Here is a 25,964-nt window from a genome sequence, read left to right as displayed (position 1 = left end):
TGGGCTTCACGGCTGAAATGGTATATTCGCATGAACCTCTGTATCATGTTTTAAAGAGGCTTCCTAAGACATTTGCCACATCAGGAGATGTTATGTGACGAAGCAAAATCCCCTGCTTGTACCAGCAGACATCATCCTGCAGACTGGTCAAGTAATTACGGGCGGTTGATAGAATCGATACTTCTCGAATGATTATTCAATGGGCTACCTGTTGAGTCGTTTTACATGTTTTCCAGAGTCTCGTATGAAGCAGTTATGTATTCCCCAGGCTGCACTTCAATTACTTTGGCTCCTTTCTCAAGAATGACTTACATGAACCTCGATTGATCATGGGTTTTGGCCAACGTCAAAGCTGGAAACTCGTGTTGAACAACGGGGATATGGAGATATAATGGGCTCTTATGTGGTTTCAGTGCATACTACTAGGTGTATATGATAACCATAGTCTCAGAGGACATCTCTGAATGTAAACTTATGACTATTGCTAACCTGCAATATCATCAATTTTAAGACATCTAAATAGGTAATGGGAGTGGGAATTTTCTCTTTATAGAAGAATTAATCAGCAGTAAGAAACAGAAGAGGTTCAAACTGCTATACTCCAAGGCATAAGGGATTCAATTAACAAACCTTGCCTGATTTTTGAGCTATAAACCTATTTCATATCTCAGGTACCTTAGATGCAGCAATTTGGCAGGAATGACAAGTACTCTCCTTTATCCATACTTCAAAGATACATTGTTTTAAATACGTCACTTACAATACTTCCCCAATTCCTACATATCAAGGCTACGCTCACTCACCCCATTCGAGCCACTATTAGGTTCACCAATAAGCCAATCATTCTGGTAACTCAAACTTGACTGGCTCAGAATAAATACACAAATACCCAAGTCCAGGATCATGTTATATTCTGTAGATGGCGTTTGAGCATTATGATCTTGGCTCGCATCGCTTTAAACAACTAAGGTAGCTTGAGACCTTTTGCATCCTCTTATAGAACTATCTGCGTCCTTATTGAGTAAATTACACTTGTAGCTAGTCTGCAATGGGGCAGCGCGATTTTGGCTCATTAAGAGAGCCCCAGGCACTCTAGAGCGCAACTCCACGTATCAGAATCAAAACATCTTTCCTTCTCTGTTCTTGTCAAGGTTTGCGCGCAACGTCTTCCCTTTGAAGGCTTTACTTCCTTTAGACTTCGTTTAGAGCTCCCACTGCCCATTATGTCATACAAATGTAAATTGTAATCAAAGAACAGTGGCGCCGTGTTCTGTATATCTGCATGTCAAGTTATTGGTGGAGTGACCTTAATAGCTTCTTTACATACAGCCTGGGCAATCAAACAGCTACCGCATGACATCAAGTCTACTCCTATCTTGCAATTTTTCTGCGCGACTTTCCGTATGCAATCCATCATCTTATATGAGTTCGCGGAGGCAGGCCGAGCACTAAGTGACTTCTCAAACAAGACGATATGTGGTTAAGTTATTAACTAAGTCTAGGTGCTTACGGAATATAAATATAATTCAAATCTTGATCTGTCTCTTATAACAACCTCTTTAAACCCTAATTTCATTGATACATTTAAATAAACATGTTAAGTTGAAGCTAGTATGTAGGGATTTCTAAAACTTAAAGACCTTAAGTAATAGAGCTTGCAGAGACCTGAGGAAACCGAGACACAGTATGTGATTTAGGGGTATCAGCCTTGCCTTCTAATTTCAAGAGAATTTGTATCTTTAAATCTGTATTAGTCCTTTTGGTTGTTAATAAAGAGTATAGGCATCAGTACTCAATTACCCTAAAGTTGGAGAATGGACATATACTAAGGTGCCTCAATCTAGGCTGGGAACCTAAGGTCTGTAGAGCGGTAAAAAAGAAGCACTTACAGGATTCTCGAAATAAGCCTGATTGTCACAGGATATTGTCTTTGCTTCAGTTGAGGTCATGTTAGTGGTGGTCACGTGCCCCAGAAATTGGATAACGGAGAATCCGGAATCGGTCCCACTAAATTCCAGTCCCGGCCCTGCTTCGCTTGGTGGGGACCTAGCGACAGGCAGGCAGGAGCCTCTTGCGTGAGCCTCGTCACTGAATCGACCAGCTTGGACTAAACCAAACACGCCCCCACGACCTTAAACTCATCGCATCAACATTACGCATCAACAATCCCTGAACTCGAACCCTCCAATTCAGACTTTTTCCGACAATTACAGATCTTGAGGGGGCTACATCGCGATCACCGCTACCATGTCTGACGGAGTTTTAAAGCCCGAGAAGGACTTCTCAAAGGAGGTTGACCAGCAGCTTCCCGAAGCTGAGAAGCTGGCCGCGGTGGGTTTTTGAGCTCTGAGTTACCGATATTGAGCTTTGTCTGACGCTGTATATAGTCCAACAACCTCCAAGGCGCCATTGAGAAGCTTGCTGCGCTCGAGAAGCAAACCCGACAAGTATGCATTGGCACACGCCTGCTCACTCCTCTTCTCCGCTAATCGAGTCCTAGGCCTCCGATCTTGCGTCCACATCACGAGTCCTGATCGCAATCGTCACACTATGCAAAAATGCGGGCGACTGGAGCTTGTTGAACGACCAGACCTTGGTCTTGTCCAAGAAGCACAGTCAGCTCAAGCAAGCCATCACCAAGATGGTCCAGACCGTCATGGGCTTCCTCGACGACACTCCCGACCTCAAGACCAAGCTCTCTGTAATCGAGACCCTGCGAACAGTAACAGAGGGAAAGATCTTCGTCGAAGTCGAACGAGCCCGTGTCACCAAGATCCTTTCCGACATTAAGAAGAAGCAGGGTGATCTAAAGTCCGCCACCGAGATTCTTTGCGAGCTGCAAGTCGAGACCTTTGGTTCAATGGATCGACGGGAAAAGACCGAGTTCATTCTGGCGCAAGTTGAGCTATGCATTGAGAGCGGAGACTGGACACAGGCTGCTATTCTAGGACGAAAGATCAGCACCCGCTATCTTTCTCGCAAGCCTAAAAAGACAGCCGAGCAGCTCGAGAAGGAGCAAAAGGAGCGTGAAAAGAAGAAAGCCCGCGGCGAGGAGGTTCCCGAGGAGAAGGAGGACGACACAACTGATCTGAAGCTACGTTACTACGAGCAGCAGATCATCCTTGCCAAACACGAGGAGAAGTACCTCGATGTGTGCAAGCACTATCGGCAGGTTCTAGACACAGAAGCAGTTGAGGAAGACCCAGCCAAACTTCGACCTGTATGTTGACTGTTTTTGAAGTACCAATCCGCTTTACTGATCTCTGACCACAGGTCCTGCAACGCATTATCTACTTTGTCATCCTAGCTCCCTATGACAACGAACAGCACGATCTTCTCCACCGAATCCACAAAGACACCCGTAACTCCGAAGTCCCAGCTGAAGCAGAACTTCTGCGACTCTTTACTGTTCATGAGTTGATGCGATGGCCCGAGATTGCTAAGAGATTCGGCCCTCACCTCTGCAGTACCGATGTCTTTGACGCGCAACCAGGCCAATCTTCTGACGACAAGGCCCACCAGCGATGGCAGGATCTGCGAAAGCGAGTGATTGAGCACAACGTCCGAGTTATTGCCAAGTACTATACTCGCATCCAGATGAGCCGCCTGACTCAGCTCCTTGATCTTGCCGAGGACGAGACAGAGAAGTACATTAGCGAGCTTGTAACTTCCAAGACTGTCTACGCCAAAATTGACCGACCCGCACGAATTGTGAGCTTCGCAAAGCCTAGAGATGCTGACGATGTTCTCAACGAATGGAGTCACAACATGAAGAGTCTCCTGGGACTATTGGAGAGAATTGATCATCTCATCACCAAGGAGGAGATGATGGCACGAATCCAGCCTGCTAAATAAGATTAAGGAGTAAAGGATAGAGCGGTTCATAATTCATGACGGTTTGGGTGGTCTGTAATTATACAGGTTAGATAGTCCTCGGGATGAGGATATATGACATGGCATTTGGTGTATTCATCAAGTCTATCTATTCGTTTGTGTGTCTTAGTCTATATGTGTTTTGGGCCAAATAATCGAATGAGAATGTCGTAGCGAAAACCATTCCTCAACAGAACTCGTCCTTACAGCTCCGCTTTGGGCTCATTATCTTGGCCATGCTCCTTGATGAAGCCAGCCAGCGGCGCTGCCCACTGTTTGGACACGGGCACGTGGTGACCTCCTGGGTGAACAAGTACAAGGGGGTCTTGACAACGATCTGTGAGAGCCCGGCTTCGACTCTCATCAACCACTGTGTCGAGACTGCCCAGGAAGTGCAATGAAGGTGTCTTGATCTTGGGCTCATAGCAGAACTGAAGCGATTCGGGAGTGGCCCAGAATCCGGAGTATGAAATGACGAACTTGAGAGGCTTTCCAGAGTTTGCCTCTCTAAGGCCTCTCGCCCAGTCTCCCTCCTTTCCTTCAGGCAGAGTGCGTTCCGGCTCAAGAGCAGCTGCTACAAGGGCGGCCATGGCACCACCTTGGCTGAAACCGCACACTGTATCGATGCCCTCTGCCTCCCGAATAGCCTGTCCAACGGTAGCCATCCCCTCGTCGAAAAGTCGGTAGTTGCCTGTGGCTTCATCTTTGCGGAACCATGCCCAGGTATCGGGTTGGTAGTCCTCGGGCTGAGGCTCTTCAGGGGGTTGGTAACCGGGGATATCTTCTGGGCTTAGACGGTTGGGACCAGTGGCATAAAGGAAGACAGGGAGAATTGAGATGGGATTCAGGAGTTTGACAAGTGTCTTCTCTAAGGCGCGGGTTTTGGCACGGAAGAGAGCGCCAGATTGTGTGAAGCCTGGAAATAAATGTCAGTGAGGGACTTGTGAGATTATGGGCGAGTCCAGGGTATGCTGAACATGACCAAAAGAGATATGGAAATGCATCTCTTTACATGGACGTCATGAAGACTCACCATGAAGCATGAGAATCTTGACCTCCTGCTTCCCTCCATTGCCATTCGGCTTGGTTGCTGCTGTAGCGGTCATTGTAGATAAGCAAACTTTGTATGAAGAAAAAGTGAAAGATGAGGCTCGTCTAGTCGTAATTCCAGTTGGTCTAACAGCAGAAAGAATACCAGGAAGAAGACGCATCTATAAGGAATGATGAAATGTTGAAGCGGACTTAGGTCGGTGTTGATAAGAAGGTTTTAGGCCGTATGAGTCGAGCGTGGAGAGCAATAATGACAATGATTTGTCAGTGGGAGAAATCAAAGGGCGTCGGCCGTTGCTTAACATGACGGCACTTTATCCCCACTACAAACATTGTCGACAATCCAACAATGGCTGGCTATTCAAGGCCTTTGAAACATGTGTTGTTAAATGCGTAGTTTCACCTGATAGTTGAGGTCTATTATGAAAGACCAGTTTCTAATACAGTATCACTCTTGCCACCAAATTCATGACTTGACGCATGATCCTCGTTACAGGAGAATTATATTCAGAGGTCTATGGAAGTAATTGGATCCTCTCACATGAAATAGAGCCATCCACAGCACAAAGTCAGTATAGAAACGAGATAGCATGTGGCCATGATGATGGACCGCTACATCCACATGAGCTTGATAGCCAGTATGTCGCGGTGAGTATTGGGCCATAGTTCATATTCCTTGCACAAAAATAGAAATAAACCACGGAGCATGATGGTAGATTTCAGAGTGAGTCAAGGGTTTTGCACATATCACATAAACCAGACCAGACTTCGGTCTTGATTTCCAACACAATCGGACATCCGGAGTTCGAGGGTATTCGCCGTTCGCAGTTGTATCCATGGGCAACTTTCGTATGATCGTTGTATAGGTCAATTAAGCCCCTTTCGCGATTCTATGATACAATTCCATCTCATGAACCATGGCCTCGCGTTCGAGCGGATCGATTATGCGTGCCAGCTGGACGAAATCCCATTTCCTTTCCATCAAACTTAGTGACCGCCAGACTTGGCGTTGGGGTTGCGGGGGTCGTTCTTCCACTCGGCAGCTGTTAAATCTGATTAGTCGTCGCTCTGTGCTCACTTTATAGGGGTCGTACAGTTCATCATGGCGGACTGGGCAGAGTTGACGCCGTAGGCAATGACAACACCTATATCAAGAATCAATTGCTGTCCAAAACTCATCGAAAGATCAATCGAAGTCGGGGGCGCTGGTATATGATCGGGAGAGAATCGTTTCGTCGGACGAATTGTGTAATTTCACGTACCGGCAGCGAAGAAGGGCCAGTAAGGCTTCACTATTAGAGGAGTCAGCGGGATACGTTCACGTCGGCGCAGGCGGACGAGTCGCAATTGAACGTACAGAAGGGAGCGTTGAACTTCTTGAGGGGTTGAACACCGAGCCAAGACATGATGACGGATTTCGTGGGTATCGTAGGAGGTAGGTTCGGTTTGATGGACTGTATCGCTTCAAGATTGAGATTGCTACAGAACGAGCCTTTTTCCGAAAGACAGAGCTCCGAGCGGGTTCTGCCGAAGCCGAGCCCGGATGGTTTTCTGTGTGCCTTGAGGCTAAGGCAGAGAGTTTGAGAATTGCTGAGTAAGATGAGTACGTACCTGGCCAGAGCTGAGGAACAGCAGGCCCAACCGAACCCCGCATTCTTTGACGCGCTAAGCTTTTACACGTGACGACTAAGCTGGGGTGACATCATCAGAGAGCTCCCTAAGCTCCAGCTTTAAGAAGGGAGTGTACGTACTATAAACCATCTGATCTCATCACTCCTGTCTCCCTCAATCAAATCAGCCTATTTTGTCCTTGTTTATCTCTCAAAGGCTCATAGAGTCTGTACTCGTCATACTCGTCGTTGAATACAACCAAAACTCACCCAATAAGTGCGGGGTGAATTATACATTCCTGGGCGTGTAACCGAAAGCCGTTCCGTCCCTCCAACTCTCAGCTGCCCAATCGTCCACCAGCTTCGCCCTCCTCCTTAGGTTTGCCAGTGCCAGGGCAATCTCAACCAAAAGGTGCTTTGATACCACCTTGACGCTTAAACGCCTGCCTTCCCGCTTCTGCTGTGCCCTCCCAGCATTTGATTGCCACCAATTGTGCCGCATCTGACCTTCTGCTTCCGTTTCCTCGGTGTATTTTCTCCTTTCAGCATCTCCCCTGTCTGTCTCGGTCCCTCCAAGATCTACAACCGCACAACTCCAACGTTTGACGTTTTAAAGTTGTTGTCATTTGGAAGATCGCCCGCAATCTCCCCGCGCCCGCGCCAGTGTCAGCTTTATTAGACACGAATTGCGCCCCATCCACCTCGAGACTTTACATCTCCATTCCTCACCGCAACCAAAGCTCTAAGCTCCAACCATCCCAAAAATGCTCAGTCGCCAATTTGCACGCGCCGCTGCCGTCACTCCTCACGCAGGCGTGCGAGCTTTGAGCTCGACTGCTGTCCTTAATGGTCGTACACCTTCGCTGGGAGATGTCAACCCTACACACGCAGAGGTCGATAAGTTCAGTCAGAAGCAGAAGGAATTCCGCGATCACCTGGTCGAGGCACAGAAGAAGCGAGAAGCCAGTTCGTTGCCCTCTCACCCGCAGTCTGCTAACGTTCCTTTCCACACTTCGGTCGAGGGCTCACAGAATGACCATGTAGGACGCTCTGAGGAGGTGAAGGAGCCTGAGCCTGCCCGTAAGGCGGGCCCTTTGACAAACCTCATTTACGGTACCAAGGAGGGTCGTGAGCTCGATGCTCAGCTCGAAGCAAGCTTCAGTCAAGTTCTTGCCCGTGGCAAGTACGTCCATTCGATCGTTCTTCACGAAGTCAAGCCTGAGAAGGTTGATGAGTATGTCGATCTTGTTGGAAAATGGTATCCCAAGATGGCCAACGCCCCCGAGAACAAGGTGAACCTGGTCGGAAGCTGGAGGACAGAAGTTGGCGATTGTGACACCTTCGGTAAGTTGTGGTTTATTTTACCATGCTCTCTAACTACTAACCACTGTAACAGTCCACATCTGGGAATACCAAAAATACGAAGGTTACCACCAGTCCCGATACTCAATCACTCACCACCCCGAATTTGCCGACTTTGACAACAAGCTAAAGGGCCTGATCAACTCCAAGAACATCTCTCTCATGCAAGAGTTTTCTTTCTGGCCAACCACTCCCCCACGATCGCTCGGCGGTATCTTTGAGCTGCGTTCTTACACATTGCACCCCGGTAACCTGCTCGAGTGGGAGACACACTGGCGACGAGGTCTCAAAGCCCGTCGTGAGGTTATGGAGGGTGTTGGTGCTTGGTTCGTTCAGATTGGTGACCTTAACACAGTCCACCATCTATGGCAGTTTGCCAATCTTGAGGAGCGCCGTGGCCGCCGTGAGCAGAGCTGGCAGGTCGAGGGCTGGAGCGACACTGTCCACAAGACAGTGCCTCTTATCCAGAGCATGAAGTCAAGGATTCTTGTCCCTATGCCTTGGTCTCCTGTTCGATAAATGCCTAAGCGACAACACCGCCGCCGCTCTTACTCCACAGTATCCTGATCATCTCACCCACCTGGTCAAATCCAGGCTGAACATACCTCCTGTACAAGATTACAGGCTGTCTCTTTGCGTTTTCACAGCATAGTCCATTTTGTTTTATGTCAAGAGTCTTTACGGTTTTAGCGGAGGAGCGATGGAACGTGGATTATGGATTGCATGGACAGATGTATTATCTAGATTTCTACAAATTCATCTGAAACTGAAGAACCGGCATTCATAACATGGCGGCATGCAGTGATATCGATTTTAACGTCTTTGAAGCCATAATTCAAAACAAACTTGGGAGTGAAACCCCCCCCAATAAGATCCATTGTCACCTCAACGCCAGGGTATCCAATCAGTTTACATGCAAAGCTGCTCACATGGCCTTTCCCCTCACTTCTAAGAGTCAACACTCAGGACCTCAGCAATGTTCCTTCGCGCTTGGCCAAGCATGTGACTGAGGTAGCTAAGCTTGGACTGAATGGATATGAGACTCGGATCTGCGCTTTCGACGCGTACCTTTTCCCGGACATACACTTCCTGAATATCATCACTATCCACATCTGCAGCGGACGATCCTGGCTCCGGGGTATGGCGGGCACTGCCCCGCTTCGAGCCGCCAATGTTGGACCCCTGTGTGTTATACCGGAAAACGGTGTCCATCTCGTCATGCTCCAGCCGACGTACAGTTCCAAAGGCTAGACCGAGCTTGGTGCCAAAATGAACATGCGCATGAACAGGTTCTAGAGCACGTAGCCACAGAATTATGCAGCTTTCTTGAAGACCGAGATAAAAGCTGAGGTTGGGCCCAATTGATGGCACAAACTGATCTGGTGGACATGAGCACATCTGCCAAGCGGGATCGGAGTCTGTCAAAGGAGGTCCTTTGAGAATAGCTGATGAATCGGAGAGAGAATCAGCAAGAATGCTGAGAGTAGAGGCGAGTGAACTAGCGTCTTGTGGTTTGGATAAGATAATAGCGAGGAGATCGATGGACTGGTTTAGGTAGCCGTGTAGAGCATCGAGGCCTTGGATATGGATAGCGTTAGACTGCGATAGGGAGAAGGTCTGTGGGGGTATTGTTCGAAGCTGGAGATGTATAGTCTGTGATCGGAGGACGTCAGCTTGCAGAACGAGGCTGGAGCTGCATGCAGGGGAACATGAGCTCAACAGGCAGCCTTACGCCTTTAACAATACGAGTACCGACACGGGTGAGTGTGCCCTTTACTTTTTCGTTGCGCGGCGTACTCATGACGAGTGTACTGCCCGGATCGATAGGCGCGAGGAGCGCATAGCAGTCCTCAAGGCCATGTTTAAGATCGCGACAGACCTCGAGTGTTTCGCCGACGATCCAATCGAGTTCGCGCGCCTTGTCAAAATAGATCAGCATGTTGTCTCGACTTGACTTCTCTCGTTTCGCTTCGTCGCATGAGGTCGCAGTACCTGGGTTTCGGAGGCTTTAAGTCTGAGCTCGGCTGGCGAGACGGGAGGCCAGATTGCAATGGACATTTTGTATAGGTGCCTAGCTGGTCGATACTACGGGGAGAGGTAGGTAGGCAGCCATGAGAGGAGATGGCGGCGACGAGGTTATGTCGATGGTGGACTGATACTGATTAGGAGCGAGTTGGCGATGGACGAGTAGCCCAAAAAGTATTGACTCTAGGTGAGCTCCGACGGCAGCTTGAAGGTGCGTCTGTAGCGGGCCGCTGCGCTAGAAACGCTACCTTTGGGTTGCATGGGCAGCGCCACAGATCTGTGGCGCTCTCATCCTCTACTTTGGATGGAAGATTTTGCCATAATGGTATGAAGTTTATTAACCTCTTATAAAAATTGTTCTCAACATCTATTTCAAATTCTTCCAGAAGATATCAAGTTGAAGGTCGTTTTTCGCCGCTATTTATGAAAGTATCGAGGTAGTGGGGGGTGCCCGTATCTAAAAGGACTTTTACTCTTCATTTCCATTTATGAGACTTCCGCCTTCTTCTCATCACTTCAACTTCTACTCACGCTAGGCATCATCGATATCCAGGCGTCTTTGAACACTAAGGTGGCTAGAAACAACCAATTCATCAAAGAAGGACTCCTGGCATTTATGAAGTAGGACTTGTTCGAATACCTGCCTGAAAGGTTCTTCTGAAGATTCATCTGCCGATCAGTATCAGGCAGCCAAGTCTCATTAAAAAACGACAAGATGGCTTCAACGGAGGTTTCCAAGGTTCCAAACAAGGTATATGGCACCTTGAACAAGCTGCCTGCTATTTCAGAAGGTACGGTCTTCACAGAATACTACGAACAAGCGAATAACACTTCCTAGGCGCCCGTGTCGAGAAACGCCCCTTAACCAGGCGCCAGCCTCCAGCATCATCCAAATCTCGCATCATCTACGTGTCGTCAAAGACACCATTCATGGCTGTGGTCAAACGCGCCCGTAAACAACTTGACGCCTCACTCAAGACCACTGGCGCAGCACCAAAGCACGCGTCCTTACATTCGCGTGTCGAGGCGCTGCAGCGAACTAGCGGTGGAGATGCGGATAGTGCTGTCGTGACACTCACTGGAACGGGCAAAGCCATTGAGAAGACCCTCGCCGTCGCGAGTTGGTTTGAGCAGGAGGGAGACTGCGAGGTGGAGATCACGACAGGAACCGTCGGCACCGTGGATGATGTGGTGGCCGGTGGAGACGAGGAGGATCAGAGTCGCCTGAGGAAGCTTAGTTGTCTGGAAGTTCGGATTAAGCTCAAGTGAGATAGGTCCGCAGGCATGGCGATAAGGATTCAGGGACACGGCAGCAAAACTGTGTTGCATCAGATCTACGAGGCAAGTAACCGTGCATGCAAATCCTGGATTAGCATTGTGTTTTGCTGACACTTTCTCCAGAGAACAAAGTCCACGGCGTCCGAGTCGGAATGCGCGGGTATGCACCACGGCCACACAAAACAAGCCAATCTGACAGTACCGAGATCTAAGTTGACTTCGAGGATCGAGGAGTTAAGGGCTTGGGGGCCGCCGACCCGGATGATTTGGGTCAGCTCGAGACACAGTGATTATGAATCAATCAATCAGAGCCAAATCAAAGGCCGTCTGACATTCGGGCATAGTCCTAATAAGCAATAGAAGTTTGGTGTGACCGACTGGGAAGAATTGGCCCAAAATAGCCGCCAAAGGAGGAGAATGTTCTTTGCTTGATAATGATATCTCCGAAATCCTTTCTCATGACACCGTCGGTGTATCATGGTCCGAATAAGAGTCCGGCGTGGGTACTGCATGGAATTACATACACCAAAATCGAGATGGAATGTCAGCTTGGCGTCAAATAACGTTATTTGGTTTTGATTTGGCAGGACATTCAGTTCATCACTGCCCAAATGAGGATTAAGAAAGAGATGGGAAAGTCTCAAGATATCTACGCCGCTCAATGCATCGTCATCATCCGTCCATTTCCTCCTATTTGCTAGCCGGTCAAAATTTGACTCGGCTGTCAAAGACCAACTCCTGTAGTGCGCCGAGGGATCCGCTATCCAGTCAGGATCCCTTATGCAATGCTAAAATGTCGTTTCTGTCAAGTCATTCGGATCTTTCGCTTGCTTGTGACGGAGATTTTTATGTAACACGGTAGGCACTGCGTCTCGTGATTAGGCACGCCCTTGTAAGATGGGGACTGTGACTCAAAAAAGGACTTACTCGATAACCAAGTGCTCGCCACGCCAGGCACCACTGGCCACCCACAATCCACAGTTGACGATTTCGGCGTAACGCTTGTCGGATGTTTTGAACGTCGCGAACATGCGGAATCCATATCGTCGTGGGTCAATATCCTTGGGGGCCCGAGGGCTTAATAGAGTGTCGAGAACATCTGCAGGTCCTGAAAGAGAACCGCGAGTGCGCATTTCAAGTCTGACGAATGAGTTAAATCCAGATCTAGTGACTTATAAGAATCCATGAAACTTACAGCGCGGGCTGTTCATCACTTGTCTGGACGACAAAGGCGCCCTCAACAAGCCTCATGGGCCTAAAACCGCGTGCCTGGCCAAGATCATATCCGCCTGCCTATACGCCACACATAAAATCCTCCTCAGTCAGTCACGAATTGGATAAAAGCGTAGAATCTAGAAGGGTTGGGGGCGTGGAAAAAGAAAAAAAGAAAAAAAGGAAACGCACAATGACGCGGCCGTGGCCAAAAGATCCGGACCATACTCCGGCTGCTACGGTAGTGATCTCCTTGGTGTTGCCGGAGTCAACATGAACAGCCTCTTGATTTAAACGAACAGCGATTCGAAAGTCAAAATCGAGGGCTGGCATCGGAAAGGCGAGTCCAGGGCATGGGAAGTGGTTCAGAGAGCGTTGGCAAGCCTCTTCAACGGTTCTAAGCAATACCAAAGTATAGTCAGCAACTCAACGTCCATCAAATTCGGTATTCTGAGAAATTCCCTCCAACTTACTTGCCAGGTCCCTCTCGACATTCACGCTCAGCCTGAACTCTATATAAAAGACCCCCATCGTTGAAACAACCACTTCCTGATCCAGAATCTTGTGACTGCGCGGTAGGTTGCAGCGGTGGTATTCTTGTATCCCACTCGGCCGGTTTGTTCTGTGCTGGGCATTCCGAGGGTTGGCAAAAGGGAGTCGAGTGAGGCATGCATGTAGATTCAGAAACGTCGGTAGGGGCGGTACTCGTGGGTAACGAGAATGAGAGAGTGTCGGTTTCGGTCGCCATGATTTAGTTTCTTGGTGTCTGCGTTGAAGTTGAAGCGAGTATTGTATGAGACGCCTTATGGCTATCTAATGTCGCAATATGAGAAGTCGGGTATGTTGGAGACCTTATGATATCATCTGAGTACTATCGTCGAATAATTGAAACGTTTGAGGCTTGTAAAAGTGAAAGGACGGTTGAGTTGGTTTATATAACGTTATTGCTCGCGGATACCGAGTCGGATTGATGGCGGGAGCGGCAACTATTATATGGTCCCGTCGGCTTGGCTTGGCTTGTGTAAGCGGTTTGTGGATGCAATAAGTGTCGCAATCCCCGAACCCCGAAGGCGAAGTTTAATAATGATGGTCGAGCCTTAATTATTTCGAATATTGGTCAGATCGTGTTCGCAAGATATAATAAGGTCAATACACTAGAGATAAAATGATGAACTGTAAACACACAAGAAGGCCAGGGCAAGGCAGGATAGGATCAGCCAAGGCATTTAAACATGGAGGTCAACACAACGGATAACGAGATCCATCCATTATTATCCAACCCATGGCATGCCGTAAAAAGTAAGAATTCAGGCTAGGGGGGCGTGTAGGGCGTACTGCAACTACTGAACTACACTACATTTCAGCTACAACTACAGTACGACCAAGTCCAACAAGGGCGTGGCTTCTGGCCTGTTTTGTCATGCTTGCAAATCTCCAAATTCCATGGGCGGGTTTAGGCCTCAAGTCCTGCGGTTGTACTGTAGCTTGCGGGAGAGGCCAAAGTTCCAACTCACTACTAAGCAGAACTCCTACAGGTGTGGCTGACCTGTCCAGGGTCCAATTACAGAGCAAATTGTACCAGTACAGGAGACTATATCCGCGGCTTTAGAGGGCGCGCCCCGGACGAAGACATGAAAAGGTGGGTTAATCGCCGATCCGGGTGGAGATCATGTTAAGAATCAGACCCGACAAGACGGAAGGCTTTCGTTTTGCAGTTAGTGCACTAACTATTCCTCGAGGTACAGGTACCAGTACATGCACCTATATGTGACCCCAGATCTTGACATGGTGAGTTAATCTGGCTTTGGAAACATTTCCTGTTCCATCCACAGCAGTTGAATGCTTTACAAATAGTGCCTACCCGAGCCGAAGAGCCCTATTGATTATGCAGACGCTGGGACTTAAGCCGTGTAAAGTCCGCCGAAGAGCGGGGCTTTTCCATTCGGCATCCTCGGACTGTCCACAACAACCGAGAGGCCGGGGGTGTGGCAAGCGAACGACGATAATTAGTCAATTAAACTCTGTCTGTGGACATTGAGAGAGTCAGCCAAGATTGGTATTTCTTGGAAGCTGTTGCTAATATACATTAAACGTTTATCTGAATCCCTTCGTTGTGGCGGCTGCCGGTCAAAGAGCAAAGCCCGTTGTGTCAGAACCCGGAGCTTAGAGGTAGATACTGGGCTGACAAATTGAAAGGACGTTAAGTCCAGGAATATTACCCAAAAAGGAATAAAATCATGATGCAGCTGCTAGGGCTGTAGGATCCGTCATCATGAGGATTGGTCTTGCAGCCGATTCCGCCGGCATCGGTTTGTTTTGTTTTGTTTTGTTTTGTTTTGTTTCTATGAATATCTTACTCCTGGTGTACAACAAAACGTCCATCCACCAGTTTGCGCATGGTAGCACTCGATAACGCACCTCTGCACGTTGTCAACATACACATTATGCAGATCAGAGCTCCTCGAGCTCTATGTCGTACAACATTCTTCGAAAATGGGGGCGGGAAGCTCGCTTTCGACCTCTCATGGCTGGGGTCATCATGATTACTCTGTGCCAAGAAAAAGCTTCCCCTCCATCAAGGGTGACATCCAATTCAATGTAGAGGGCTAACTTACGTCGAGCTGCAGACGGAAAGGAAAACGGAATGCCACTTGACCTAAGATCTTGAATTCCGAAACCACCAGAAACCAGAGTTCATACCGATTCACAGCTATGTTCAACATACGGATTTAACAAGAACGGGTCATATGGGCCGCTAACTTTCGGAAAGCTAAGATCCATGATACTAAAACCACCTAGAACACCAAGACAAATAGGGCGTTTATTACCGCGCGCGCCCTATGTCGTGTCCTGTCATAGGCGTATACATGGCTTGTCAAGAACATGATTTTGATACCGAACCTACCACCTCGGCAATCTTGTAACCAAATTTTCGGATTCGTAAAGAGTTCGCCGTGGATAACGATTTAATCCCGGGCAAAGAATTGACTTTGATCTGAAAAGCTGATCAACAAACAAGAATTGTTGGGATGTGGAATTGTTTCTGCGCGCGTCTAAGGATACTGCCCATGGAGTTGCTGAACAAGCACCGGCGGATTTAGTGCTTCGTCAGCAAGCATCGGTGTTTAAATTGAGCTGCACATGGATTTGGGCTGAGGCTATTCTATAGATCCTACGAGCACCATGGATATGTAATTATAATTTACAGTAAGTCCGAGCTGGCCAGACACAGTCAGTAAAGATCATTTCTACAGATCACAAGATGTTATGCTTAGCAACAATGGAAAAGCAATGTTTACCAACAACCTCGGACGACATTGTAATCATAGGTTCCGGCAATGCAATGTCTCGCTGGGAAGATACAATCCTATTCACTGATAATATGACGTTTGGCTACGGCTTGCCGGCATGAAGTACTGAAGTCGAGCTTGGCTTTTCTGGCATCATTCCAATTCGTATCTCAACCTTGCCTATCACAACAACAGACCACAAACAGAGGCTACTATGTCTAGAGCTATGCCTCTTCAATATTTTGGCAGAAACAATACCACCTTTTCTGCCATGTGCCGAGTCTCTGCAAGGAATAAAACGGAGGAGCTCGGCACTTGAGACCGAGATGAGAACTTTGTCAGATGTTTGCTCACCTATGCGAAACACAAACTGCTTCGTGAGGTGCAATTAGGTTTTACCGCTCGCAAGATTCAGGAACGGTCGCCAAATCACGTTGTATACCCATGTCGAAAGCCAAATATTTCCTGGTTCGCTCATGACGAAAAGCGTTCATTTTTCCGTCCCTCAGGGGGGGGGTTATCTGGACCCCTTAAAAACAGTCTCCGCTCTTTTCACGATGATCGTGGTCCTTTGATCGCCGACACGCAAGCTGGTTCCATTGTAACAGGATTCGAAGCAGCGACTGAGAGGCTGTAACAGAGATGCTCCACGGACAACCCCTGCCCTCGCCTGTTTCGAAATCTCCAACGTAACGCTAGAAAAGGCTTGTTCTGCAACCTTATTCGAAAGTGGCACTGTATTTCGCGATCAACAAGATGCGTCACTTGGTGAGACGAATTGCGATCCAGGATATATGCACACAGTCCGGCAAACGGCAGGCCGCACTCCTGACGGGTTTGATCTTCTGTCTGTGGCAGTCTAGCTCGGTCTGGCAAGTGAAGTTATTGCACCATTGTTGCACCTTGTGCCGTCAGCGAACCGTCCAGGTAACATATCTGGATCGAGATGAGGGTAGATCTCAATTGGACCAAATGGGTTGGGGGGGCGCATTGCGGTGTCAAAATTGTGATTAGGGCAAACTTGTTTGATTCGATGGACAAGGATGGATTCTGTTGAAGTCTGGTTTGTTTATCTCACAATTTCTTGGCGATGATAGCCTCGTTGCTATATCATTTTTCTCTTAAATCCGTATTGATCAGGAGGCGTCGAGGACCTTACTCGCTATTGCACGTTAGCCCCTGTGGCTGCGCATGTTACAGCGGTGTCCTCTCACAAGAAACGGCTTCTTCCAGACGGTTACTCCTTACAGATTCATCCACCATAGCAAGTTACTGATCACAGTATCATCAAGTTTCAGGGGTAACTTGTCTTCAAGGAGACTTGTTAATCAAGCGCACGAAAGCGGGCCGCCCGTGTCACTTCCATCAATCGTAACCTCTGGCGCTGGCTGTGCTTGCTGTCATCCAAGTCAAGGCACCTTCCTCGTCCCATCTTAGCTCCTGGATCCCATGTGGAAAACCGAAAACCGAAAACGTGAGGAAAAGATAGCCGCGTACTCCGTGCCTTCTTCCGTCGCAAGGCATGGTATCCAGTAAGGATCTCTCCACGTTCCACGTAATTGACGACGAGTGGAGGCTTAACTTGCCTTTCCATCTTTCGAATATAATCCTCTCTTCAAACCCTCATCAAACAAACCCATTTTGCACCTGTTTAATTCTATTCTCCTTAATACCTACCGCATCGAGCCTAAAGTTCCTGATACCAATCCATGAGCAGATAAAGGCCGGTTCCTCTTTCACTTTCAATTCATCTTCACCTCGCTGCTTATTGGCCGAATCTACTCCCAGCATATCGGCTGCTCCGCTTTGCGACCGCGCCGTTGGTGAGCTTACTGCACAGCTACTGTAGCATACCGAAATAATTGGATTGCGCCGCGACCTCAATTTGTCCAGGGTCCATCCAGTTACTTGACTTGTTCGCTGCGATTGTTAAGTTAGTTCGGTGTCAGCTCCACCGTCTCCAACTGCGGGCCCCTGGCTTTGGGGATTCATCCCTCGCTCGCCTCAATTTGACTGTTGTCCACTGCGATCGAGTTATTTGGCCGACATACATTTTTAAAACTTCTTCTTCTGTCCCATTCAGCTGCTATTTGTTCCCTTCTTGATACTGGCTTTTGCCTGGCCACGCTCGCTTTTCTATGCTATTATAGCACAGTCCTTTCGTTTCTCGACCTTCGCTTCCTACCCCTGTCCCTTATCCTGGGCATCGCTCCTTATCGACGAATTTCCAAAAAAGACTGCGACTTCGTACATACCTGGCGTTTCGATATCACAGTCGCCTCGTAACCGTCGCCGCCATGCTCAACTCTCGCCGTGCCATCGTGGCAGCGGTTTTCATCCTCACTGTCTTCTTCCTCCTTACACGGTCTCACACAACGACACCTGTCGTCCCAGCTGCCAAAGATGCTGCTGCTACCGCCGCCGATACAAGCAAGAACGATGCCCCTGCCTCGAACCAAGCCGTGTCACCACCACCCGAGGAACAAAAGGAGATGGAAGTAAAGGAGCGTCGCACGCGGCCTCGCATTGACATGTCGGGCATGTCAATCCTGGAGAAGCTCGAATACGCATATCCTTATGATGTTGCGACCAAGTTTCCAGCCTACATCTGGCAAACGTGGAAGCAAAGTCCTGATCAAGGTGATTTCCAGTTCAAGGACCATCATGCTTCTTGGAGAGAGGAGCACCCTGGTTTTGTTCATGAAGTCATCACCGACGACGTCGCCATCAACCTGATTCGCTTACTCTACGCCACCGTTCCCGAAGTCGTTGAGGCCTACCGAAGTCTCCCCATGCCCGTTCTGAAGGCCGACTTCTTCCGTTATCTAATTCTCTTCGCTCGAGGCGGCATCTACTCTGATATCGATACTTATGCAATTCAAAGTTCGGTGAAATGGTTGCCTGAACAGATCCCTCGCGATACTATTGGTCTGGTTATTGGCATTGAAGCAGACCCTGATCGCCCCGACTGGGCTCAGTGGTACAGTCGTCGTATCCAGTTCTGTCAGTGGACGATACAGGCCAAGCCTGGTCACCCTGTGCTTCGCGATATTATCACACGCATTACCAAGAAGACATTAGAATTGAAGAGTCAAGGCAAGCTAGAAAAGTTCGTCGACAGAAACGTTGTTGAGTTTACTGGCCCTGCTGTATGGACAGATGCTATCATGGAGTACTTCAATGATCCGAGGTTCTTTGACATGTCACAAAGCAAGGGCACGATCGATTACAAGAACTTTACTGGTATGGAGACGAGTAAGCGAGTGGGAGATGTGGTTGTGTTGCCCATCACAAGCTTCTCACCTGGAGTGGGACAGATGGGCGCAAAGGAGCCTGACGACCCAATGGCTTTCGTCAAACACGACTTTGAAGGTAATGAATCTCCCTGTTTGTTAGGGGTCAACAGTTACTAACAGAAAATAGGAACATGGAAACCTGAAAGCGAGCGTCACATGGGCGAGCAACAGCAACAAGAGGGACAACAGGCGCCTCAGGCACCCCAAGCACCCTTGCAATAACATTATAATCCGAAGCGAACCACAACCACGATACCTAATGTTTAGCAACGACTATGAAGATTTACTTCTCGAACCTGTATATTTCAGCTGCTACTCTTTACTCTTTTCTAATGACACACTCGTGTCCGTTTCTGGGCTGGTTTCCGCATTAGCTGTTGTTCAAGTCAGAGGTCTATCAAACTCTGGCAGTTGCATTGCGATGGAAGAGATATAAAAAAGTTTGAGGGGAACGGTACTAGACTCTATTTTGTGTATGAAAGACATTGCTAGGAAAGTCATTTGTTGCGCTTTGGGATAGATTTGTTTTCTTGATCTTGTTTTATCGTATCGTCGCCCGCTTGTAGGCAACCACATGTCTCGTGGACTTCGAAGGAGAAAGGAGTTTCTCAGGATTGTCGATTGAAGGATGAAGCGAACAAGCATATACCATGCAATTTCACCGAACGTTGAAAGAGCCAGATCTGTTCAAAAACTTTGTATTTGTAGTTGCGGCATGTGATATTCAAGGTACTTAGTCATAACAACGGGACTCGGACCGGATGTTTCAATGTTACGCTCCTGCTGCGAGTCAACGGGAAACAGCGAATACCTATTCGAATTGGGTTCCCGGCTCAAATATAGCCGTTGTTTCCGCGGTCTAGAAGCTGAATTGATGGGCTGCTACTGTTGGAAGGGAAAAAGGACGGCATTCGAACCGCCCCCGCATTTCCCCAGGTTTCAGTGGAAAAGACGATACGTGATTGGTTTATTCTGTTGAGCCGCTGAGGGGTTCGGACTCCCACTCCCGCTGCCGTTGGCAGTAGTAGTGAATAGAATGTGGAGAGCTGACGGAACTGGAAGGAGCAAAAACAGGAGAGGATGAAGGACGGTGGAAGTGGAAAGAGGGAGGTCGTGGCGATGATAGCCGAGGATCCTACGCCTCAAGGTACATGGGCCTGGCTAAAGTATCCATCGTTACTAAGGCTGAAGCTCTCACAATAAGTCAAGCTCAGAGCCGGTATACATGTCTCTCACCTTCCAATTGTACATTAAACTGATAACCCGCCTCTCCTTGTTCTACAGAGACCTTCTAAACTCCACATCCACACCAGACGAATTATCACAGCTTCCACAATGCAGACCGTGATACGTCAGAGCTTGAGACGAACACATCTATCCTCAAGAACAATCCTCAGAACATGTCAAGTGAGAACACTCGCTACATCCAATTTAAGCATTCGATGGGGTCCCAAAGACGTACAGCCTCTTTAACAACTCATACGCTCATAGAGTTTTGCTAACACATTGCAGCCTCCTCTATATAATGGCACAATCCCAGAACATTTTGCCTCAGTTGTTTCAGCTCATGGAGATCGCGAAGCTGTCATCGCTCGCTCTCCAGGTCCTAACTCCCATGAGTCAACACTAACATACTACGCCCTTGATTCGTTATCCAACAGCCTCGCACATTCTCTCTCCTCACTCGGCGTACGAAAGGGAGATTGCGTGGCTGTGTCTCTCGGCAATGGCCCTGAATTCGCAGCTTTAACATATGCCTGCTTCAAACTTGGTGCTATTCTCGTACCGTTGAACCCAGGCTTCAACGAGCAACAAGTAGCAGCGGCGCTGAAGCATCTATCCGTGGAAACGCTCATTATCGGTGCTGTGACAGATCTGGCTTACAAGCCAGGAAGAGGCCGAAGTAACCAGCACTTGCTCCAGAGCATTGTGGGAGATGTATCCGCATCCAAGATCCAGAGCGAGACGGTCCCCTCTTTGCGTAACGTTGTGGTGCTAGACAACCTGGCGAGCCACCCAGATATCAAATTCGACCTCAAATCCTGCCGGGCTTACACTCCCTACCAATCTCTAGTTGACGGCTCAGTTCATACAGTAAAGCCGGATTCTCCTCTGAAACCAAGCGATGTCATCAACATCCAATTCACATCGGGCACGACTTCGCTCCCCAAAGCAGCGATGCTCTCACATCGCGCAATCCTCAACAACGGTGCTTTGATAGCACACCGAATGGGTCTTCATGCTGATGACCGTATCGTGGTCCCCCCTCCGCTATTTCACTGCTTTGGCTGTGTGTTGGGATACATGGCTACGGCTACGACGGGCGCTGGCATTCTCTTCCCCAGTCCTGCCTTTGATCCTGACGCTACTCTTCGCATGTGTGTTGACCATGAAGCTACGGGTCTTTATGGTGTGAATACCATGTTCGTTGCTGTTCTCGAGGCTCTTGACAGAGGCAATGTCGTCTCCCAACCACCTCGTCACCTACGCAAGGGCATTGCTGCTGGCAGCAGCGTGCCTCCCTCTCTCATGAACACTTTATACGAGCGCCTTGGTCTCCAAGACCTAGTTATCTGCTATGGCCAGACCGAGACAGCACCCGTGAGCTGCATGACCAGCCCCTCAGATCCTTTTGAAAAACGAACTTCATCCATAGGCCGCGTCATGCCTCACACAGGTGTCAAGATTGTTGATCCTCTCGATCACAGCAAAATTCTTCCCATTGGAGAACGGGGCGAGCTTGCCGCAGCAGGTTATCTCGTCATGGAGGGCTACCATGGCGATGAGGCGCGAACAGCTGAGGTCCGCAAACCGGATCCAGAAGACGGAACAATATGGATGTACTCTGGTGACGAAGCTGAGATGGACGAACAAGGCTATGTGCAGATCACTGGTCGGATCAAGGACCTCATCATCCGTGGTGGAGAGAACATCCATCCTCTAGAAGTGGAGGACTGCCTTCTGACTCATGAAGGCGTACGAGAAGCTAGTGTCGTGGGAGTCCCTGACGAGCGATATGGCGAAGCAGTCGCTGCATTCGTTATCCCCGCGCGAGGATGGACACCTCTAGATCACATGCAAGATGCAGAGGAGGCACCCATAGATAAAGCCAACGCTGAAGAGCAAGGGACTCTATCAAGAGACGGGCTAAGACAATGGGTTGCGACAAAGCTGTCTAAGCATCTCGTACCCAAGTATGTTTTCTGGATCGACGAATATCCCAAGACACCAAGTGGAAAAGTACAGAAGTACAAGTTAAAGGACTACGCGAAGGAAATATTAGGTGATGAGGACAACAAGGCGGCGCAGTGATAAAGTTTCAATTAAAGTAATTCATTGCATTGACAGCGTTATAATCGAGGTATCATTCGCAAATGGGCTATTTTTCTTCTCTTGAAAAGCCAAGCAGACAGATGATCAAGTGTTCCCATCCAAAGCCCTTTAGAAATCGTCAAAAAAAAGAACTTTTTTTTGGTCTTCATTGCAAAGAAGCAATCGTCGTCTCTAATGGCGGCCGTCTATTCTTTAGCGGAGCTCTCCAATGCAGACCCTACGAGGTTCCTGGCCTCGGTTGTTTTTCGTTAGCTCCCATCTACCAAGTCGTTATGATCAAGACAGAGGGCAAGATATCCCCTCGAAAAATGCAAGCCCAAAACATAAAAGTGGAAAAAAGGTTCAAAAATGTGAGCATCACTCGGATGTGGAACGAGAAAAATGCCATTAAACTCCCAGCCCATAGCTTCGTCTAGTCGACCTGCTTCTCGCAGCCAATACGACCTAGCAACTCCTTTCGATCACTGTGGCCGGGGAGGCTGACTCCTGAGCTGCTGGCTTGTTTCTTAACGCCTGATCGACGCTCCCAGTTTCGGAGGTCGAGCTCTTCGACGCCAACTTCCTCCTCCAAGGGCTGTGCCTCTTCGTAAACAAACTCCTCTTCCTCCTCCTCTTCGCCACCCTCATCGTCACTTCGGACATCTTCAGCATCGCCTCCCTTGAGGACCTTGATAATAACGCGAACGATCATGGTAAACCAGCCGATGGTGATGACTTGTAGGAAGAGTAGGGGAGCAAGGAAACTCCACTTTATGGTCTCATTATAACAGACAAGGCCTTCAGAGTTGATGAAAGGGTCGACCAGATATTTCCAGCCAGCTGGAGGGTCGATGGGACCGACCATATTCTCGTTGTTCCCCTTGAAGCAACCAGTGGGCATGATTCGGGGAGTGTCTGCGTAGATGGACCAGCAGACCGCGATGTACAAGACGTGGCGGGCAAAGAACCACGAAACAACGAAGAGGCCAAACATGACATCGCAGACTTTTTTGAAGCCGCAATACTTAAGACACTTGGCGAGCTGAACTGAATTAGCAGGTCGGCTGATAAGCAATGCAAGGCAACTTACAGGGAGGAACAGATCAACAACGTCCATGATAACCAGGATGAAGTTACCGACACGGGTGTGGTGGTAAGTGTAGCAGGCGAAGATAAGAGCGGTGGTGACAATGTGATGAGTAAACATCTGCCAATGGTCCTTACGGCGCTCCTCAATGTTAATGACAATCATCTGCTGCAGCCAGAAAGCCCACTGGCAGAGGAGATAGGCCTTCATGAGTCCATCGAGCTCGCGGTTGGGCCAGTCGGTCCAGAGATTCTCCATGCTCATATAGTGAGGCGAAGTGCAGTAAATGTACTATACAGATGTCAGCGCATGTTTCTCACATTTTTGAGCAGTATCAAACTTACTACTCCCCAGGGCCAGAAAACAGTATAGTACACCATGAGCCAAGCTTGCTCGCTAAATCGGGTCAGGTTCTTGCGGTTGCTGATGCCCTGAAGTCGACCAATGGGTGCAAGAACGTATTCCATGGTGGCGGCGCGAAGACCGGTAAAGAGAATAATGCAGAAGGTGATGAAATAGGCATCATCGTAACCGACGCGATACTGGCCAGATTGAGAGTTGTAGTAGCTGAGGTGGAAGAATTTGTGGGTGTGTTCTCGAGCTTTGGGGATGAAAGTCTGGGCGAGGAAGATGAGAGCGAGGAGGTTAAAAGAGAGGCCTAAAATGGAAACCCGATGTCAGCTTGAGTTCAGCAATACAAGATAAAATGGCCAAATCAGTGCACACACACACGGACGCACACCAGCAGGCGATCAACCTGTCAAGTCATGGGAGCGAGGCGTTTAGGTAGCGTAGCGTAGCAGGAAAGGACCCTTAGGCCTGGGATGGTACTGTAGGGATGCCGTGCCACGCGGGGTGCTGCTCAAGTGCGACACCCTCCTATTCCCAAAGTGTCATTAACCAGGGACAAGTCTGGATTTTTGACTTGACACCCTTGACAGTTGACACCCCCACGAACATCGCTCGTTCGCTCGCAATCCATGATCGGCAAAAAAAGAGGAGGTTAGAGAGTAACGTACCGATTTGGTTCTCGACAAACCAGCGCGAGAGATGCTTCCAGGTGCTCTCCTCCTTGCGCTTAAGTCGGCGGACAAGCACTGTTTTGTTACCGGCAGTCTGCATGTAGAGTGGCCCGTTCATGTTGGGCGTGCTGTTGTCCTTCTTGAGTCGTGGTCGCGGGGCAGCAGTGGTTGGTGAAGTGGGATTGGCGGTACCGCTCAAGGCTGAATTGGGGCCCGTAGCCTCGTCTGTTGCTGTTGTAATGACAGTTACATCTTGTCGAATGATCGTCTCCTCTACAGCTGTCTCTGCGCTGGTGACAGAAGGTCCGGGGACGATCTTGTCCTCGACCTGCATGATTGGATCGCCGCTCATGATTGAGCGCCCGTAGCAGAAATGATGTATTCTCGTGCAGTTTTCGCTCCGTCTCGTGTAAGAGGATGCTGTGTCCTTTGTCTTATCTTAGACCAGGCCTGTGGTAGAGAGGCGCTGAGCTGTGGCTGTCTGCTATTGCTGAGTGGGCGGAAGGAGGGAGGGGTCCGCGGGTCGGAGTCGGAGGCCACAAAAAGATGGAAATTTGGGGGAGAGGAAGAGATCAGGGAGTTGAGTTGATTGCGTTGGAAGAGATCAAATCAATCAATGCACCTGAACTCTGAATTATTCTCGCAAGGCGGGGAGGAAACTTTCGGTGGAAAGATATAACGATGCAAGGTTCAATCGAGATCCAAATCAAAAAAAAGTTAAGCAAAGATTCCCTGTCGCTTTTCGCTTTTCGAGGTTGCGCGCAGCTAATCAGATGTCAAGTCGAGCAAAAGCCGTTGGAGTTTACCAATGGCTTTCGATCTCAACAAGCAAAACTCAACACAGCGAATGGCAAATGCGATGCCTGAAGGTAATGAGTATGGAGGAGGAGAAAAAGTAGGAGGAGAGGAGAAAGGGAGGAGGAAAAGTTCAAGGATCGGGCAGCCAAAGGAACCTGAGAGAATGGGATCCCGATGAATTTTGAACCCCCGAGAATTAACTTGAGAACTGGCTGGCTCTAAAGAGGCTCGTAGGGGGTAGCGCACTGCACTACACCCATGGTAGCGGGGGTATTTTACGGGGAGTAGGCAGGCCAGTTCCAGTGCCAGTGCCAGTGCCAGGGTGTCCACCTTCACTGTACGTACCTTCTGCAGAGCTGTTAAGGGAGAAGTGCCCCACCTCACAGCGGGCATTTTGAAGGCGGTGAGCGAAGAGGTGCAGCTGGACTGCATTGGCACTGGATCTGATCTGAGATTGTTTTATAGAGGAGGTATTGCTGTTAAACCCTATTTTGCAGGCGAGAATAGGAGAAACAAGAGCCAATCGACCACCAATTGGATAGACGAGTATTCATTGAAGCTATGAGAAGTGCTGTGTTATTGCCCCGCAGTGACAAGAGGACAGTTCCATGAATCAACCACCTTGGTTCTCCTTTTGATCAACAATATTTCAGCACATCATTCACTGCAGCCCGCGCTTGTCCTCCTCTCATCCCTGCATCAGCAGAACATCCATATCCATTTGAGCAATTCCGTTCCGAATAAGAATA

General features: G+C 48.8%; 10 protein-coding genes across 10 annotated transcripts; 5 read left to right on the top strand and 5 right to left on the bottom strand.

Moving 5' to 3' along the window:
- Positions 1-2,045: 2,045 nt before the first annotated feature.
- On the top strand, positions 2,046-3,966 carry BKA55DRAFT_279479 (PCI domain-containing protein). The gene is made up of 4 exons (XM_046185497.1): positions 2,046-2,331; positions 2,388-2,447; positions 2,501-3,220; positions 3,274-3,966. Exons 1-4 carry the CDS (start codon positions 2,248-2,250, stop codon positions 3,853-3,855), a joined length of 1,446 nt encoding a protein of 481 aa, XP_046053093.1. The 5' UTR covers positions 2,046-2,247; the 3' UTR covers positions 3,856-3,966.
- BKA55DRAFT_560706 (serine hydrolase-domain-containing protein) lies at positions 3,962-5,203 on the bottom strand. Its single transcript, XM_046192108.1, has 2 exons — positions 4,907-5,203; positions 3,962-4,789 (listed from the first exon to the last, which is right to left on the bottom strand). Exons 1-2 carry the CDS (start codon positions 5,082-5,084, stop codon positions 4,077-4,079), a joined length of 891 nt encoding a protein of 296 aa, XP_046053092.1. The 5' UTR covers positions 5,085-5,203; the 3' UTR covers positions 3,962-4,076.
- A 707-nt stretch (positions 5,204-5,910) lies between these two features.
- BKA55DRAFT_686792 (ATPase, F0 complex, subunit J) lies at positions 5,911-6,329 on the bottom strand (the record flags this gene model as incomplete). The annotated part of the gene is made up of 4 exons (XM_046198979.1): positions 5,911-5,966; positions 6,018-6,068; positions 6,186-6,215; positions 6,281-6,329. 4 exons carry the CDS (start codon positions 6,327-6,329, stop codon positions 5,911-5,913), a joined length of 186 nt encoding a protein of 61 aa, XP_046053091.1.
- A 968-nt stretch (positions 6,330-7,297) lies between these two features.
- On the top strand, positions 7,298-8,414 carry BKA55DRAFT_686791 (uncharacterized protein; the record flags this gene model as incomplete). The annotated part of the gene is made up of 2 exons (XM_046198978.1): positions 7,298-7,877; positions 7,930-8,414. 2 exons carry the CDS (start codon positions 7,298-7,300, stop codon positions 8,412-8,414), a joined length of 1,065 nt encoding a protein of 354 aa, XP_046053090.1.
- A 429-nt stretch (positions 8,415-8,843) lies between these two features.
- BKA55DRAFT_591392 (RAVE subunit 2/Rogdi) lies at positions 8,844-9,953 on the bottom strand (the record flags this gene model as incomplete). Its single annotated transcript, XM_046195236.1, has 3 exons — positions 8,844-9,512; positions 9,628-9,813; positions 9,888-9,953. 3 exons carry the CDS (start codon positions 9,951-9,953, stop codon positions 8,844-8,846), a joined length of 921 nt encoding a protein of 306 aa, XP_046053089.1.
- Positions 9,954-10,635: 682 nt separating this feature from the next.
- On the top strand, positions 10,636-11,189 carry BKA55DRAFT_536221 (Rpp20 subunit of nuclear RNase MRP and P-domain-containing protein; the record flags this gene model as incomplete). Its single annotated transcript, XM_046189799.1, has 2 exons — positions 10,636-10,711; positions 10,759-11,189. 2 exons carry the CDS (start codon positions 10,636-10,638, stop codon positions 11,187-11,189), a joined length of 507 nt encoding a protein of 168 aa, XP_046053088.1.
- A 932-nt stretch (positions 11,190-12,121) lies between these two features.
- On the bottom strand, positions 12,122-13,158 carry BKA55DRAFT_536220 (uncharacterized protein; the record flags this gene model as incomplete). Its single annotated transcript, XM_046189798.1, has 4 exons — positions 12,122-12,362; positions 12,394-12,491; positions 12,603-12,807; positions 12,884-13,158. The coding sequence occupies 4 exons, from the start codon at positions 13,156-13,158 to the stop codon at positions 12,122-12,124; spliced, it is 819 nt and encodes a 272-aa protein (XP_046053087.1).
- A 4,839-nt stretch (positions 13,159-17,997) lies between these two features.
- BKA55DRAFT_686787 (nucleotide-diphospho-sugar transferase) lies at positions 17,998-19,218 on the top strand (the record flags this gene model as incomplete). The annotated part of the gene is made up of 2 exons (XM_046198977.1): positions 17,998-19,072; positions 19,124-19,218. The coding sequence occupies 2 exons, from the start codon at positions 17,998-18,000 to the stop codon at positions 19,216-19,218; spliced, it is 1,170 nt and encodes a 389-aa protein (XP_046053086.1).
- A 1,113-nt stretch (positions 19,219-20,331) lies between these two features.
- BKA55DRAFT_504673 (uncharacterized protein) lies at positions 20,332-22,308 on the top strand (the record flags this gene model as incomplete). Its single annotated transcript, XM_046187113.1, has 2 exons — positions 20,332-20,454; positions 20,509-22,308. 2 exons carry the CDS (start codon positions 20,332-20,334, stop codon positions 22,306-22,308), a joined length of 1,923 nt encoding a protein of 640 aa, XP_046053085.1.
- Positions 22,309-22,741: 433 nt separating this feature from the next.
- BKA55DRAFT_504976 (TLC domain-containing protein) lies at positions 22,742-24,769 on the bottom strand (the record flags this gene model as incomplete). The annotated part of the gene is made up of 4 exons (XM_046187150.1): positions 22,742-23,350; positions 23,399-23,686; positions 23,740-24,053; positions 24,415-24,769. 4 exons carry the CDS (start codon positions 24,767-24,769, stop codon positions 22,742-22,744), a joined length of 1,566 nt encoding a protein of 521 aa, XP_046053084.1.
- Positions 24,770-25,964: the final 1,195 nt, after the last annotated feature.

The sequence above is a fragment of the Fusarium redolens genome, assembly GCF_020744475.1.
Source record: "Fusarium redolens strain MPI-CAGE-AT-0023 chromosome Unknown BKA55scaffold_4, whole genome shotgun sequence".
Classification (NCBI taxonomy): domain Eukaryota; kingdom Fungi; phylum Ascomycota; class Sordariomycetes; order Hypocreales; family Nectriaceae; genus Fusarium; species Fusarium redolens.
This window is presented reverse-complemented; position numbering and strand designations above follow the sequence as displayed.